Below are 16742 nucleotides of genomic sequence, written 5' to 3' on the forward strand. Positions count from 1 at the left end.
ATATGACATTATTATTATAATTTAATATAAAATAAAAATAGAAGGTGGTCGAACGTCACTGTCGACAGTCATAGATGATGGTCGTTCGGTCCTAAATTTTACGGGTCGGTTCGTCTGGACTCCTTGAGTCCGAACTGATGGTTGTTTTACCGGAAAATGTCCTAAAACTCATGAATCGACTAAAACATTTCGAATTCCTCACTTTCAATCTCAATTCGTGAACTTCGAAGCAAGTTCTGACAAAATAGAAGTCGGATTTGAACTCACGGTGTCGAGGTGAAGCGATTTATGAAATTTAGAACAAAAAAACAATCATCTATAACGGTCGACAACAACTGCCAATGGTGTCCGACTGACTTATGTTTTTATTTTATATTAATCATCATATCAACCTCTTTAAATGCTAGTATTATAATAATCTCTAAAATATTAAAATCTCTTATTCAGGAGCACTTTTATTATTTTATTTTAAAAAAATAAAAATGAAAATGACGTGTGTTTTCTAGAACCAAGCAGCCTTTATTTATTTATTTATTTTGGTAGAAGCAGCCTTTATTTTTTTAAGCACGCGAATTATATCTTAAACATCGAGAAAGTCAGCAAAACTAGTTTGACCAACTTAATTAAGAAAAGAGTAAATTACACTGCTCTTCACTAAACTTGTTATCTCTCTTAGGTTACACACAATACTTTCAATTTTTTTAATTTGCTCACTGGACTTTACTGATTAAATCATTTTGCTCACCCTGTCGTTAATTTTATAACGGTGTTATGACATGACACAAGCATTAAAACGACGTCTTCTTGAAAAACTCAAATATACACTAAAACCATGTCGTTTCGAATCCTCTTCTTGTGACAAGTTGTCGCCGTTGGTCAACACGTCATTTTACATTCCAATCACCGTCTACCATCGTTGATGATGGTCGTTCGGTCTCAAAATTCATGGGTCGGTTCTTCTCGACCTCCAACTCCGAATTTGGTGGTTGTTTCACAGTAAATGTCCCAAAATCCGTGAATCTCGACTGAAACGTTTCGGTTTCCTCATTTTCAATCTCCAATTCACGGAATTCGGAGCATGTTCCGACAAAAATGGAGGTCAGATTCAGACTCAAGGTGTCAAGATGAAGCGACCTATGAAATTTGATAACGAACGGCTACCATATACGACAGTCGACTGTAGAATCCGACCACCTTCTGTTTTTATTTTATAGTTGAGTGAACAAAATCATAGAGAGAGTAAAATTCAGTGAGAAACGATGTAATTTATCTTGAAAAAGCCTCATTGTGTAATAATTTATCCTTGAAAAAGTAAAAAAAAAAAAAAACTAAAATCGAAAAGGGCTGAATTTGAGGCTAAGGAGTTTATGAAATGTGAAAACGAAACTTCAACAACCTTATAGTTCATTAATAACAACCACCACAGACTATTGGTCCATAGTAGAGTCCGGTTGACTGACAAAACAAAAACTCCCAGCGTTCGTGATACACGTTGCCATTGTTTTTTAAAAATACGTATCTTGCCTCAAACAACAACCATACTATAATTATCCTTTTGCTCATTCTGATTTATATATATACATACATATATACATGTACTTCAAGTAACCAAACTCGAAGTTAACCAAAAGAATAATTGCAATCACAGTTGCAAAAACATTCTGAACAGCAATCGCTTCTTGATTTGATAGGTAATTTTTCACTTGCCCTTCTCTTTTAATCATGCAGTTTCTGCTTCGATTCTTTAGATTTTTGAATTGCAGTTTTGTTGATTTTCTTTTGAGTATAAGGTGGAATGGTTAAATTTGGGAAAGTAATTTGTTGGGTTGATTGGGAATTGAGCTGGATGCGTTATTGTCTTTGTTCTTTGTATTGATGGGTGGTTGAAATTGAGGAAGATGGTGTTTGTCTGTTCAATTTTTTTCTTTAAGTACTATATCATGAATTGAACAATTTTTTTAAAAAAAAAATTGGGTCAAGCTTTAATATCTTATTGATTTTGTGATGGCCAAACTTCTGGAGAAGAAAGAGGGTTAGGTTTTGATTGATATTAAGCTCGTGCCAGCTGAAAGAATGGCCTGGAGATGTATTTTGGGGGTCTGATAATGCACGTTGAATCTTGTAATTTTTACTTCGATTCTTTCATCTGCGACATTTTAACTGATCAATGGAAGCGAATTGACATCGGCATTGCAGCTTGCGGACTGAGATTCATGGGGGCTGTTCTGAGCTTGGCTGCACCAAGGAGTTCAATGAATGACTACAACGAAGTCTTACAAAGTGAAACCTGCAAGAGAAAGAAGTTATCATACTTCGATGAAGATAACTCGAGATTGATTTCTTCTCTTCCCGACGAGCTATCGATGCATATCCTTGCTCGACTTCCTAGAATCGACTACTTCAAGATGAGGTCGGTTTCGCGGAAGTGGAAAGCGACTCTTGTGAGCCCTCAACTGTTTAGTTTGAGAAAAGAACTTGGAATGACGGAGGAGTGGTTGTATGTGTTGACTAAGGTCGAAGAGGAAAAGCCTCTATGGTATGGTTTGGACCCTTTGTCAAGGAAATGGCAGAGGCTGCCGTCGATTCCGAGTACCGTTTTCGAAGGAGAGTCGAGGAAGAGTTTATGGAACATGGCGGAACATAGCAGTAAAATTGTTGAATTTGTAAAAGGCTGGCTCGGGAAGAAGGATGGATCAGATCACGCCCCGTTTTGTGGTTCCGGCATCGGTACTATCGATGGATGTCTTTATGTGCTGGGGGGATTCTCTGGAGCTTGTACCGTGAAAAACGTCTGGCGGTTCGATCCTATTCTGAATGCCTGGAGTGAAATGGCTCCCATGTCAACAGGTAGAGCCTACTGCAAGACGAGCATTTTAAATAACAAGTTATATGTTGTAGGAGGAGTTAGTCAAGGCCGTGGCGGATTGACTCCTCTTCAATCTGCCGAAGTTTTCGATCCCCAAACCGGCATTTGGTCTGAAGTCCCAAGTATGCCATTCTCGAGAGCTAATGAGCTACCCAATGCCTTTTTGGTGGATGTGTTGAAGCCTATTGCTACTGGCATGACTTCATACATGGGTAGGTTATGTGTAGCCCAGAGTTTATATTCCTGGCCCTTCATCGTCGATGCCGGGGGCGAGATTTACGATCCCGAAACTAATTCTTGGGCTGATATGCCAAGTGGAATGGGAGAGGGCTGGCCTGCTAAGCAAGCAGGTACAAAGTTGAGTGTCGTGATCGACGGTCAGCTATACGCCTGCGATGCTTCCAGCTCGTTGGACAGGGGTAAAATACAGGTGTATGATCGAAAAGAAGATGCTTGGAAAGTTGTCATAGGAAATGTCCCCATTAACGAATCTTGTAACTCGGAATCCCCGTTTTTACTTGCTGGACTTCATGGGAGGCTTCATGTCATCACGAACGACGCCAAACGTAACATTGCCGTTCTTCAGGCTGAGCCAGAGCATGGTTCCGGTCCTTTCCCGTCGAGTTTAACTTTTTCTTCGGATGGTTCTTGTGACCAAGTTTTCGATTCCCTGGCCGAATCGGAAACGGTTAATTGGAAGGCTATCGCCGCCGGAGATTTCGGCTCTGCTGAACTTGTCAGTTGTGTGGTTCTCGACATATAGGTATATCAATTGTGGGTAATTTAATCGGATCTTAGTAATGTCAATGTGAAGAAGAGAGAATTGTAGCAGATGAAAGGAACATACCAATATCGTCATCTCCTGTATAATATGAGCAGTTAGCTCTTTTATAAGTATTTCAATCATTACAGCAAGTGAAGAATAATATTTTTAAGTAAAAAAAAATATTTATAGAGTTTTATTCACGTGTGAATTATAGTATTTTATAATAAAAAAATAATTGATGGATTTGATGCTACATAAATTAATTAAGAGATAATCGAATAGACTACACAAATAACATATACATCATATCGTGCTAATTATGGATTTGATGCGATCAAAATTAAGGGTCATTCAACTATTTAGTCTTTTTTTTACCATCGATTTTTAATTTTATCAATCAAAAATGATCTTCTGGCGGAGACACAACCGAGTGGAGGTTCGATCGACGATAATGACAGTAAGGGCGAAAACATGCATGAGTACATGGATTAGATTTAGGGGTTTTTTAAAATTTCCAATTTTTTTGATTTTTTAAATATAATTTTAAATTTTTTTTATTTTAAATGAAATTTTCAAAATTACATGAACGTGAGACGTGTCCTGAACATGTTACAGAAATTGATTTTAAGTAATATTAGGGTAGTTCTCCTGTGTAGCAATCTAATTTAAGATTAATTTAAAGTAATTTTAGTTTAACATATTATTATATTAAATTTAAAAAACTATATAAATTTGTAACATTCTCTGTTGTAATCAAAGAGTTATATTGCACGGGTTTAGGACTTACAATTGAAAATGTTTGTGAAAATATAATATTTTCGGTTTTCAACCTAAAATGTTATTTTGTCTAACCTAAAGAGTTACAATTTGATAAGATTTTCTATTGCAATCGATTGATGCCTTTCTTGATCTTATATTAACAAGTTGTATTTTAGAATTATTGAATACATTAATCATAGTTGAATCCTCCCAAAACACACTTCATCTCTGATTTATTTCAATCCAATCAGAAGGTGACACATGTCAAGATTTGATTAGATTAAAAATAAATTTAATTAAATAATCAAAATTAATAAAAAATTAATAAGGTGTTTACATGTTTTCCATTTCAAACAGATGAGTGTTGTGTTCATCAGATTACATACATTAATGGAGTTTTACCTAAGTGGGGTTTATTCACGAGTGGCAATGTAAAAGTGTCGCTTTCCATGTCATTAGATTTTTCGGTTAGATTCAGGCAATAATCTCAGTTGAAAAGTTCCTATTTGGGTGGTATCATTCTTCTCTTTCTTCATCAAACTGCAAACCTCTCTCCTCCTCTCCATACTCTTGTTTGTTCATACTAAAAATTTCTTCTTTTTTTCCCTTCTTGGAGTTTGGGATCTCCTCAAGCTTCAAGTGATTAACTATTTGCAGGGAATTTTGCACAAAAAATATGGGTTATTGCTCGTTTCTTCTGGAAAGTTTTAGTTTTTCTTGACAAGAAGCAAATTCCAGTTGTTTCTTAAACATCTTCAGCACAGAAAAAGAAGAAGGCTTTACAGTGAAGGGTTAATTCAATCTGGTTGAGGGGGGGGGGGAAACCCAGATTAACGTGAGAGATTGAGGTGAGAGAATACATCAATGGCTGGAGGAGATTTAGTGGAGCTCAAATTCAGGCTTGCAGATGGAACTGATATTGGTCCAAGCAAGTATAGTCCAGATACAACTGTTGCATCTCTCAAGAGAGAATACTTGCCCACTGGCCTAAAGGTTACCCTAATTTTTCCATTTTCACCTCTTTTATTGCATACTGGTTTCTTGAGTACCAAAGTTTTCTCTGATTTATTTTGTTGTCCGCCTTTCAAGAACGCCTATGTTATACAGATTCCATTGTGTAATCTAAATTTTTGATTTTTTTAATAGCATGTTCATAATTTTATTGTGTGCAACTACTTGAATCTAAGACCTCTAGGAAGAACAACGTTCCATTTAACTCTACTTAGACCAATTGATGGGTTCTTCTAAACACGTTTTTACTGCAGCTAGGTGCTATATATTTGCTGCTTAGTTTTTCATGCTTTTGAAGGATTATACCTTCCTCATGTTCTACTATGATTGAACTCATATGTCGAACACAGTTACTTCCTGGTATTGTTGGTTGTAATATTGTGATTTCGTGTAATCGGCTTCTGTTTGCATATGAAAGTACTCTTCTCTGTTTGCAGAAAAAGAAAATTGCCCCAAGACAATACAGGATGTGAAGCTAATTAATGCCGGAAAGATACTTGAAAACAGCAGGACACTTGCTGAGTCCAGACTTCTGGTTGGTGAACTTCCAGGGGGGCGATTACAATGCATGTCGTTCTTTGCCTTCCTTTGTCGGACAAGAACAATGGTAATCCCTGCATATCTATTTGTTTTTCATTGCAATGGAGTTTGAGGACAAATTACGTTGTTTAGTACTCTATTTGCATTCTGAGCTATGTTTCATGCGCCAAAAATTCGTTGTGATCAGTATTCCTATAACATCCCGAATCCTGGGTCAGTAGTTGTATCAACCCGAGACCCAAAGTTCAGCCCAAAAGACTTCATAAATTAGTTAGACCAAGTTTAGTGTTAGTGGGATTGAGTTGAGGTCCAAGGGAATTGTGGTCAAGTGATAAGAGTTTTATGATTTAGAAGTTGGGGGACTAATAATGTAGTTTGTCCATAACTAAAACTGATAGTTTATGTATGATTTTGAAAAAAATTAACAGTTTAGGTACTAAAATAGAAAAAATGATAGTTTAGGAATTAAATGTGTAATTTACCCTTATAAAATTGGGTAAATTACACATTCATCACTCTACTTTACTCTCTCTATTATTTTACTCATCATGTTTTCAATTTTTCTAATTTGCTCACTAAACTTTACAAATTGAATCATTTTACTCTCCCCGTTTTCTCTCTAACGGCTACTTACGTGACATTTATTATTATTATTTAATATAAAAATTAAAAAATAAAATAAAAATGGAGGGTAATTGAATGCCATTGTCAGCCACCATTGACCGTCGTAGATGGTGGATGTTTGGTCCTAAAATGGGATGGATCGCTTCGTCTCGACGTCGTGAGTTCGAATCTGACCTCTATTTTGTCAGAAGTTGCTCCGAAGTCCACAAATATGAAATTGAAAGTGAGGAAATCAAAATGTTTCAGTCCAAATTCACGGGTTTTTGGATATTTTCCGGTGAAACAACCACCAGATCTGAACTCAGGGGTCGAGACGAACTGACCCATCCCGTTTTAGGACCAAACGACCACCATCTACGGTGGTCAACGGTGGCCGGAATGAAAATGACATGGTGGCCGTCGAAGAGAAAATGGAGAAGAGAATGAAAAATGGCAAATTACACCATGAGTCATTAAACTTTACTCTATCTCGTATTTTACTCACCAAAACGACATCGTTTTAGAGTATATTTTAGTTTTTCAAAACGAAATCGTTTTGATTCCTGTACCACATCATAACGCCGTTAAAAAGTTAACGACAGAGTGAGCAAAATGATTCAATCTACAAAGTTCAGTGAGCAAATTAGAAAATTTGAAAGTTCAACGAGCAAAATAGAAGAGAGAGTAAAATAGAGTGAGGAGCCGTGTAATTTAACCTAAAAATTTACACAAGTGGATAGGGGTGTTCATTCGGTTAAAACTGTGGCCGACTGAACCGAATTAACCATAACTGAATTAATCGATTTTTTTCTTTAATCGTTAACCGAACCGAACTTTTTTATGAAAGTATTAACCGAACCGAATAAATTTCAGTTAATTCTGTTATTTTGAATTAACCGAAATTTTTTAGAATTTTCAAATTTAATATTTTTTAATTAAAAAACAGTTTACAATATCTAATTAATTTGATTTAAACATTATATTAAAATAAGATATTTGTATATATCAATTTAGTTCAAAAAACCAACAATACTGCACTTCTACAAAATAAATCAGAACAAAGTGCATAATGCAAAACTGGAATCATAATTCAGTATACAAACCAAGCATAATTTAGCATACAAACAATTTACACTTTAAGTGTTTGTGCATGAAGAAGGTTGTGCTAACTACTAAGTTGTTTGCTGTTGCTGCCATACCAACCAAGATGTTCTCTATTAAGTGCAGAATTATTCATATCTTAAGAGAACATATTACCTGCACAGTGCACAGCATAGAAATAAAGAGATGCAAAATTCAATTCGAACCATCAAAAACAATCCAAGGTATAAATATCAAATATATCTATTAAGTATCAACCAATGCTAAAATTATAAGTGCTAAGCTAACTCAATCTAATGTAATACAATCTTATTCAGTAAACATCATCACTTCATCAGATCTGTGCTAACTAATAACTAATCTGGCTAATGAAATTAAAATGAATGTAAGGGAATAAATTACCACAAAAAAACAGTATTCAAAATACTCCTTTTGCACCAATTGAATCCTCTCAAAAAGTTTCCATTTGTATTATCTCTACAAGAAAAATATATTATTTTAAATCTAAAAATACAGTATAAAAGACCATATATATAAACTAAAAAATACATTGTAATAATGCAATTTACAATTAATGCATACTAATCAAACGATCTGCCAATCAAATTATACGATTAGTTTCTTCCCTAGAAAATTTGTCAATCAAACGATCTAAACAACCATGAATAACACCTATGGTTCTCATTTTCGCTAGGCCCCCGACACATATCACCTGAACTCCCTATGAAGTAAACACCCCTAAACAATTAACAAACATACACAACTTTACAGAGCAGCAGCCCATACCATTACCAACCTATAAATTTCACCCCTCCAGAAGCAACAAACAAGCAATTACCCATACAGCTGGAATTTAAAACCTTCAACAGCACACAAAAACTCAAAAACTTTTGATGACAACCACCAAGAAAAGACTAGGAATGCTGCAGCATATACACCTAGACAGAAATTCAGCCTAATAAAAAAATCTATATGCTACTTTTGATCTTCGACCCACACAAATGAAACTAACGAAAACAAAACATGAACCCAAAATAAATTAAGCTAACTACAAAACTCACCAGGAAGCTAAAACAAAACATATTAACCTAACATCTCTCGTACCCAGGAAAATATAAATACTTGAAACTAATAGAACAAGGAAAGCGTAATCATGAAATATCGGATACCTTAAAAACCCAGAACAAGAAAAGAGTAAAAATCTCAAACACAAAAATGATATCAAATCACAAACCCTAAATCAAACAAGTGATTAAAATTTTTAGGGGAGAAGTAAACTAATCAAATAAAAAATCTAGAATTTTTAAGTTAGAAAGTTAACCTGAATCGAGATTAAGAGAGCAGAACTGAGATTAGAGAGACTGAGAGAGAACGAGAGAGAGATAGAGAGAGGGAATGAGGGTTTGATGAAAGGCGAAAGCTCGGGTGGTGAGAAACTGAGAATCGTGAGATGAGATTGCAAGGTAAAAGTTTACATTTAATTAAAATTGATTTGGACATTTGAGTTTTAAAATTTAAATGGGTTTTAACTTTCAAATGGAATGGAGCAGTGGGTTGTCTGATGGGCTAGTTATATATATATATTTAATTCGGTTAATTAATCGATTTCAAACCGAATTAATCGTTAATCGAATTTTAAAAATTTTCTTAATCGTTAATCGATCGAATTAATCAAACTAAATCGATTCGATCGATTAACCGAATTAGTTCGAAAATTTGAACACCCCTACAAGTGGATTATAATCTTCATAATAAACTCCATAACTAAAGGCTGTGCTGCTAGTCCCTAGTTCTAGATGGAAGATAAAATTAAGGGATGGGCGTTTAAATCAATGCAACGCTTCTTCCTCTTCCCTCTCCAATGAAAATCTCAAAAGACCAACATCCACTTTGCTTGTCCCGTTCACGAGACCTCCAAATCCAACTCCTACATTATTTAAATAATTTAATTATTTAAATTAAATAAACAACATTCAAATAATTATATTCATTTCAAATGCACTTCCTATTCCATTTCAAATGTTTCATAAAATATACCCTCCAATTATAATTTTGGCCTTCGCATTTCGGATATTTAATATTTATATTTTTTTTATTAATAAGGTAAGTACATGACAATATCTGTTCAAAGATAACTTCTAACTTTTTCGACGTTGAACGCTCACACAATTGAAATTTCCGATGCTCGAACCCGGGACTTTAATGTTGACTTTAAGAAATAATGTCATTAATTATTTATAACTATTTTAGTTAAAAATTGAAATTTGATTTTTTTATCAGAACAAATATTTTTATGAAAAAATATACGTAAGCATTTTAAAGAGAATAATTAGTATTATTAACTATTTAGATTAATTATAAGTTATAAAAATATAAATTATGTCAAATTAATATGTAAGAATCAAATCTTAAATTTGAGTATATTAAAAGGACTAAAACTATAATTTGATCTAAACTATAGATAAACTTTTAGGGATAGGTCTTCTACGAGTATTGATAAGCACCACTAACGATGAACACCGTTAATTTAATTTATAAAAATTTAAAATTATAAAAGAATGAACATATAATTATAAATTAACATTTAGGCGTACACTTTATTCTTTTTTTTTCTAAGTAGAGTTTATGTCTAATTTATGGTTCATATTTAGAGTCTGTGGCTCTCCTCTGGATAATATATTGTTTAGAATAATATTTTAATCATTAGTAATGAGTATATATATGTTCTGAGAATATAATTGTTTGAGTTCGGGATTTTTGAAAAAAAAAATAATTTAGATAATTATAAGATAATATCTATTCATAATATTTTTAATAACCGACAATACACATTGTACAAAACATTTACTCGAACTTAGAAGTTTTAAAGAGAAGAACAATTTTTCGAACAATTGAGATGGCTCGATAAATTCAACCTTTTACACTGAAGTATCTAAATAGATTTTAAATATGGAGAATGCATATATTTGTATTTGCATACCCTTCTTTTCTGCCCACAAATTTTCACTCTCAAAACTCTTCCCCTTCCTCCACAAATGAAGCCATCTTCCACAAGCTCCGTCGATGGCTTCTACAGCTTCCTGAGTCGTAGCATAGACGAGCTCGAACGTGCTTACCTCTCCAACAACTTCTTGTCAATCCAGTTCCTTCAAAGGGTTCTCTCCCTTCTTCGATCTTTCCATTCCCACCTACTCCTCCTCGTCCAAAAGCTCCACCTTCCCGTCGGCGATAAGTGGCTCGATGAGTACATGGACGAGAGTTCCAAGCTTTGGGAAGCTTGCCATGTCCTTAAGTTAGGTCTTTCGGGCCTCGAAAACTATTACTCTGCGGCTTTTAACATCGCTTCTTCTCTTGAAACTCATCCCCATCTCAGCCCACAACTCACCAGACAGGTCATTAGACCAGCCCCTTATTGGGTTTTTAATGGGTAGACTACACGTTTGGCACCTACACTATTATTTTTGTTTAATTCCGATACCAAAACTTTAGTTTTTTAAAATCGTACTTAACTTTAGTTTAGGTACTTTATCACAACATCATTGAAAAAATAAAAACAGTCCCTCAACAGTTATGTTAATCTTTTGATGCTGAAGTCTCAAATTAAAACTTAAACTAAACGTTACATATGGTCTGAAAAAAATAAAGTTTAGGTATTAAAATGGAGTATGAGTAACAATTTAGGTACTAAAAGTAAAATTTACCCTTTTTTTATTGTTGAAACTATGGGGCAAACTTAAACTTATAGAACTTAACGGCAACAATAGATTTTGGATAGAAAATACATAGAAAAAATCTTAAATATAAGGTAATTTTAAAATTTCAGGGGGCGACTGCCCCACCTACCCCCTCGGTACATCCTGGTATCATGCAACGACTCAATTGATCAACAGGTAAAAAATATGAGATTTTTTTTATTAAGCTAAAGTGATTACAAAGTAATATTTATTCTAAATACTCTTAATCATTTAACACTGAACGCTCAATCACCCTACTACAATCGCTGGTGCTTGAACCTGTGACCTTTAGGAAAAACAACTATTCCTTTAACTGATAAAGTAAGTTAGTTCATGCAAAATATGAGATTTTTAAATAATAACATTTGACTAGTTAAAAAATAGGGTAAACTACTCCAATAGTCACTAATGTTTGGGTAAGTTTTCGTTTTCACCATTGATATTTTAAAATTTACAAATCGATCACTACCATTATCTTTTGTTACAAATTGGTCACTTGTCGTTAACAGGCATGACGAAAAACACACGTAGCCTATTAACAACAATTAACATGCTTACCTGGATGGTATAATTATACAAATAGTCCATGTTATTTATATATTCTTTCAATTTGATCCTAATTTTAATAAATTAAAATATATTTATTTTTAATTCTTATAAATAATGATATATTTTTATACAAAATAATTAAATGTTTTTAGTTATAAAAGCAGAAAAATTAACGTGATGATATTATTATTTGATATGATGACATATATACATAGTAGTACTAGTAGTAGTAATAGTTTAAAGTTAATGCAAGTTTATGTATAGTAAGGATCAACCACTATAAAAATAACATCGAACGTTTTTTTAATTAGTCAATCCAAATCAAAATCAGTCATGGTTTCACATATAAAAAAAATCCAAAATCAATCATGACAAATCAAATACGTAAAACACTATGTGAGTACAAGAGTAATCATCCCACATGCACACAAAAAGATTTGCAACAGTGGATTGATGAAAACTTTCGTTTGAAAGATAGTCAAGATACACAATCGAACACACAAACAATGGTTCTTCTGCTCCCTTTTACGTCGCGAACATTTTCTTAACTCAAAATACAATGACAAATCTTTAACTTTGAACTCAAAAAGAGACCATTTTGTTGTCAAGCAAGAGAAAACCCGACAAGGGTGCGAAGATTGCATTTGATTCAAGAAGTGATCGTGGCGATATATTGAAGTTTTTGTCGTAACTCCCATGGTTCAACACTGCAAAGCCTTGCTCCCGGCACACGTACATGACAAAGGTAGGTACAATTTTTGTGTCATCTTTTGTATACCATGATTTTGGTTCATTATGGAAAGTAGGAAGATGTTCCCTTGACAAATCAAAAACCTTTTCTTAACCCTAGTTTTTTAAACATTAAAAGAATAGTCCTAATTTTGCAGTTCGGTGTTCCTTTGACAGTGTACCGACCAAAAACTAATATGTTTCTGCTGGGCTTCAATGGAAAAAAGTGGACATTTTCCGTGGATCATTCCATGGATTTAGCTTAGTATGTTTGAAACAATGTATTATTATATTATGTCTAATGGGCTACCATTAAACTTTTTATAGACTAGGTATTAATTACGGTGCTTCCTTTTAGAATTAATACCCGAATAGAATGGAACCTCTCTCCCAAGCAAGTTGCTACTCTTCCCCTTTTGCGGATTATCTTTATGACAGGTTGACCAGAAGCAGGGGACAAGATTAATTACTGGGTAGCATACTTTAGGAGATAGATTAGACAAAGAAGGTTCGTATCAATGATCGATGAATAGCTGGATTCCTAAATTAGTCACAAAAAATATCACAGATAAGAAAGAATATAAAGCAACAAATCAATGCTATAAAACCACCAGAAAGCAAAGAATATAATTCAATCAAAAGTCATCTTTTCAGCATAACCAACTTCAGAATTCAAAGATCAAAATCTCTACCAAGTAATATAGCTATAGAAGGTTTAAACTCAGAAACACGAGATAACGATTACCAAATTTAGAAGAAACTCACAAATCGGAATCTGCTAAGAGGGCGTAGATTTCAATTTCTTTGTGCATTTGACCATAGGATGCATACTCTTTATTACTTTTTTCCGAGCCTTCTTCACAGATATAGCTTTCTTCGTCTTCTTAGTCACAGCAGGCATTTCCCTTATAGGACCTGGAGGTATCCCTTGCTTAAGTGCACTTCCTCTAGGAGTAACGGAGGGAGGTAACCTCAAACTTAATGGAGGTAAAGGACTGTGGGGCTTCCAAACCAAGTTGTTTTTCATTGAAAATCTTACCCTCTTCGTGCTATTCTCACATGTTTTTGCAGTTCCATCACCTTCACCGTCAGCTCCACTGGTTAGCTCCCCATTCTGAGATTTTTTTCCATCCATACTTTTTGCTCTCTTTCTCTTCTTGGAGACGGCAGCATTAACTTTTGGCAAATCGCAAGCACTTGCGGCATCACCATTAAAGCCCACTTCCGCCGCAACCCTCTCGAACTGGAGCTGAAGGTTAGATACCACTGATTCAGTAAATGTTAATGAATCCCCATCACCATTCTGCTCGATATTAGAACTGGCAACCTCCACAGGTAACTTAACATCATTCTCTTGATCTGCAGGGCTACATTCAGTTTTCTTGTTTTTCTTAGTCTTTTTACCGCTGCCCCCAGTTAACCTTTTGCCCTTCTTGCTTTTCTTCACTGCCTTCTTTGCAGAATCATTAATATTAACTTCAATTGGCTCTGAACCATCATTTGAAACATCAACATCACTAGCAATAGGTATCAATTCAGGCACCTCGTCTTCTTCTTCACCCTCGGGAATTGAAATATAAATACCCAATGACATCAAATCCTTCTCCAACTTCAAGAATTCCTCATGTAGAGCTAATACAGTCTTCCTATTGCCCTGACCGCAATCTACTGAAGAACCCAATTCATAAAACTTTGTGGAGAACCCCATCAACAAGCTGATTGTCCCCAAAACGACCACATCATCACCATCATCAACCTCGCCCTCAGACCTCTTAAGTTCCAGGAAACTCCTTCCCATTCTAACAAACACATCAAACACGTTACTTCTTATCTTCCCAACCAAAACCTTATCACCCACTTTCCCCAAGATTCCAACAAATGGTTCGAACAGAACCTCAACAATCTCCTTTCTTAATGGAAGAAAGGGCCTAATTTCCTCAAGAAAGACCGAAGCAATGTGATAATTAACGCCATTCCCTTGAAACTTATCGTCAGCTAGAAATGTTCCGTCAACTAAAATCCTAATCGAATTGCGCGTAAATTCCAAATCCCACGACGACTTCTTCAACAGTACAAAAAAGCGATTCAAGAACCTACGAATTAAGAGGTAAAACTTATCTAACCTTAGCTTATCAATCCCGGTCCACTCGCGACGCATTGTAAGAAGGAAAACAGAGAAATATTGGAGAGATAGACCTGATTCGAGCTCCGGAAGAACCGAGGAAAGCTTTTCGATGAGGTCGGACTGAGCCAGCATCTTGTCGGCATGCCAAACGCAATAGAAGAGACCTTTCCAGAGCTTCTTCATCTCCTCGTCAGATACTTCACTCTGTGAAGGAAGCCACGATTTGAGGAGAGACCGTACGGCTCTGTCTCGGCTCGACTTGTCGCAAGCCGCTAATTGCTTTATAAGGGCCGGACCTTCTCCGGCACCGGATCCGGTCATATTGAGGCTGTTCATAAGTTATTCAGAAGAAGTTGTTGGGAGAGGAAGTCGTCGGAAGAAGAGCGAGCTAAAAAAAACCCTAGGAATAATTTTGGAAATAGGAACGAACCGCCAAAAGATGAATTTACTTGACAACTACAATCTATAGTTCCGCTCTTTCTTGTTGCCTTGGGGCACAATTACCGGATCCCGGTTTTTTATGGCCCATTTGGGTTCTAATTTTTGTTTTTTGTGTCATATAAATAATGTATGCAGAGAAATATATATATATATAGAAAATGTAGGTGCGTGGAAACATTTAATAATCTATTATGAGTATCATAGGGGAGGAATAGCTCGTTTCATTTGACAATTTTTTTCCTCCAGTTTTAAGGTTTTATTTTTATAATCTGGATTGATTCGCGTCATACACTTAATTTTAGTTAGTGAGTTTTCAAATGATAATTTTTTGCATACACAATAACTCGAACCAAAAATATTGTTTAAACGATATCAAGTTGCTTATCCTTTTAATCAATCTCGTTGATTCATTTGACGATATTTAAAAGCACTTTTTAATTACAATAAGGGTAAAGTATATAGATGGTCTCCTGATTTTAGGATATTGCTTTGTTGAGTTATTCGACTATTAAAAGTTATAAAATAATCTTTCGATTATAGGATATTACTTAGTGGGTCCATCAACTATTAAAAGTTATAAAATGATCAATTGACTATTCATTATGTTTCATATAAGAATTTATCATATCTCAATCAACAAGTTAATGCCTAGCTTAGACCATCATCAGTTTTTTTAATAAAAAAAGACGAGTGTGGAACATAATAAATAATCAGATGACCATTTTATAACTTTTAATAGTTGAGAGACTCAATAAAGCAACATCCTATAATCAATGAATAATTTTATAACTTTTAATAGTCAGATGACCATTTATGTATTTTTTTCTTATAATAAATACTTATACTCAAGCATATAAAATTCAAACTAACAATTTAAAAACACTTTTTTTAATATTTTCTCATAATGCTTCTTTAAACAAAAATATTAAACTAATACTAAGTTTTCCAACATAGCATGTGTATGACATTCTATACCTCCATTTCTACATTCTTTTCATTTTCGTCTTCTATTCTTCCAAGCTTCACAACTTTTGTATCTAATTAAGAACAAAAAGAGTTTAGAAACAATAAATATTAGGTTAGGGTCTCTTGATAGAAGGAGGGTGAAAAGTGAAACAAAGTTAATTTAGAAAATTAAATGTTTAGGTGTGAATTTTTTTAAAAGGTGATGTAATAGCAAAATTAATGGATGGATGATAAAAATCTAGTATCATAACATTAGTGATTAAAACATAATGATTCATAATTGAGTGACATAATGAAAATGGGTAAATTACACATTTAGTATTTGAACTATTAGTTTTGACCCGTTTTAGTACATAAACTTTCAAATTTTTTTCAAAATCATACCTAATCTTTAGTTTTTATTTCATTTTAGTACCCCACAATTAAAAACTTAACTCATTTAGTACCTAAACTATCAATTTTGGTTTGTTTTGGTACTTAAACTTTCAATTTTTATTTCAAAACTTAATGTTGAATTTTGAATATGGATACTAAAATGAATAAAACTAAACT

General features: G+C 34.2%; 3 protein-coding genes and 1 pseudogene across 4 annotated transcripts; 3 read left to right on the forward strand and 1 right to left on the reverse strand.

Annotated features, from left to right (window-relative positions):
• The first annotated feature begins 1589 nt into the window (after positions 1 to 1589).
• LOC120169091 (F-box/kelch-repeat protein At1g22040-like) lies at positions 1590 to 3755 on the forward strand. 2 transcript variants are annotated; one of them, XM_039177313.1, is made up of 2 exons: positions 1590 to 1691; positions 2197 to 3754. In XM_039177313.1, exon 2 carries the CDS (start codon positions 2214 to 2216, stop codon positions 3627 to 3629), a length of 1416 nt encoding a protein of 471 aa, XP_039033244.1. In that variant the 5' UTR covers positions 1590 to 1691; positions 2197 to 2213; the 3' UTR covers positions 3630 to 3754. The 2 variants fall into 2 exon arrangements, with proteins under 2 accessions (XP_039033244.1, XP_039033243.1); XM_039177312.1 differs by lacking the exon at positions 1590 to 1691 and having other exon boundaries at positions 1716 to 3755.
• A 1085-nt stretch (positions 3756 to 4840) lies between these two features.
• LOC120169092 lies at positions 4841 to 6297 on the forward strand (annotated as a pseudogene).
• A 4384-nt stretch (positions 6298 to 10681) lies between these two features.
• LOC120169060 lies at positions 10682 to 11077 on the forward strand. Its single transcript, XM_039177281.1, has one exon. The coding sequence runs from the start codon at positions 10682 to 10684 to the stop codon at positions 11075 to 11077; it is 396 nt and encodes a 131-aa protein (XP_039033212.1).
• A 2298-nt stretch (positions 11078 to 13375) lies between these two features.
• Positions 13376 to 15185, reverse strand: LOC120169099 (ribosomal RNA processing protein 1 homolog). Its single transcript, XM_039177319.1, has one exon. The coding sequence runs from the start codon at positions 15117 to 15119 to the stop codon at positions 13437 to 13439; it is 1683 nt and encodes a 560-aa protein (XP_039033250.1). The 5' UTR covers positions 15120 to 15185; the 3' UTR covers positions 13376 to 13436.
• Between the last annotated feature and the right edge of the window lie 1557 nt (positions 15186 to 16742).

Source organism: Hibiscus syriacus, unplaced genomic scaffold (assembly GCF_006381635.1).
Source record: "Hibiscus syriacus cultivar Baekdansim isolate YM2019G1 unplaced genomic scaffold, ASM638163v2 tig00111745_pilon, whole genome shotgun sequence".
Taxonomy (NCBI): Eukaryota; Viridiplantae; Streptophyta; class Magnoliopsida; order Malvales; family Malvaceae; genus Hibiscus; species Hibiscus syriacus.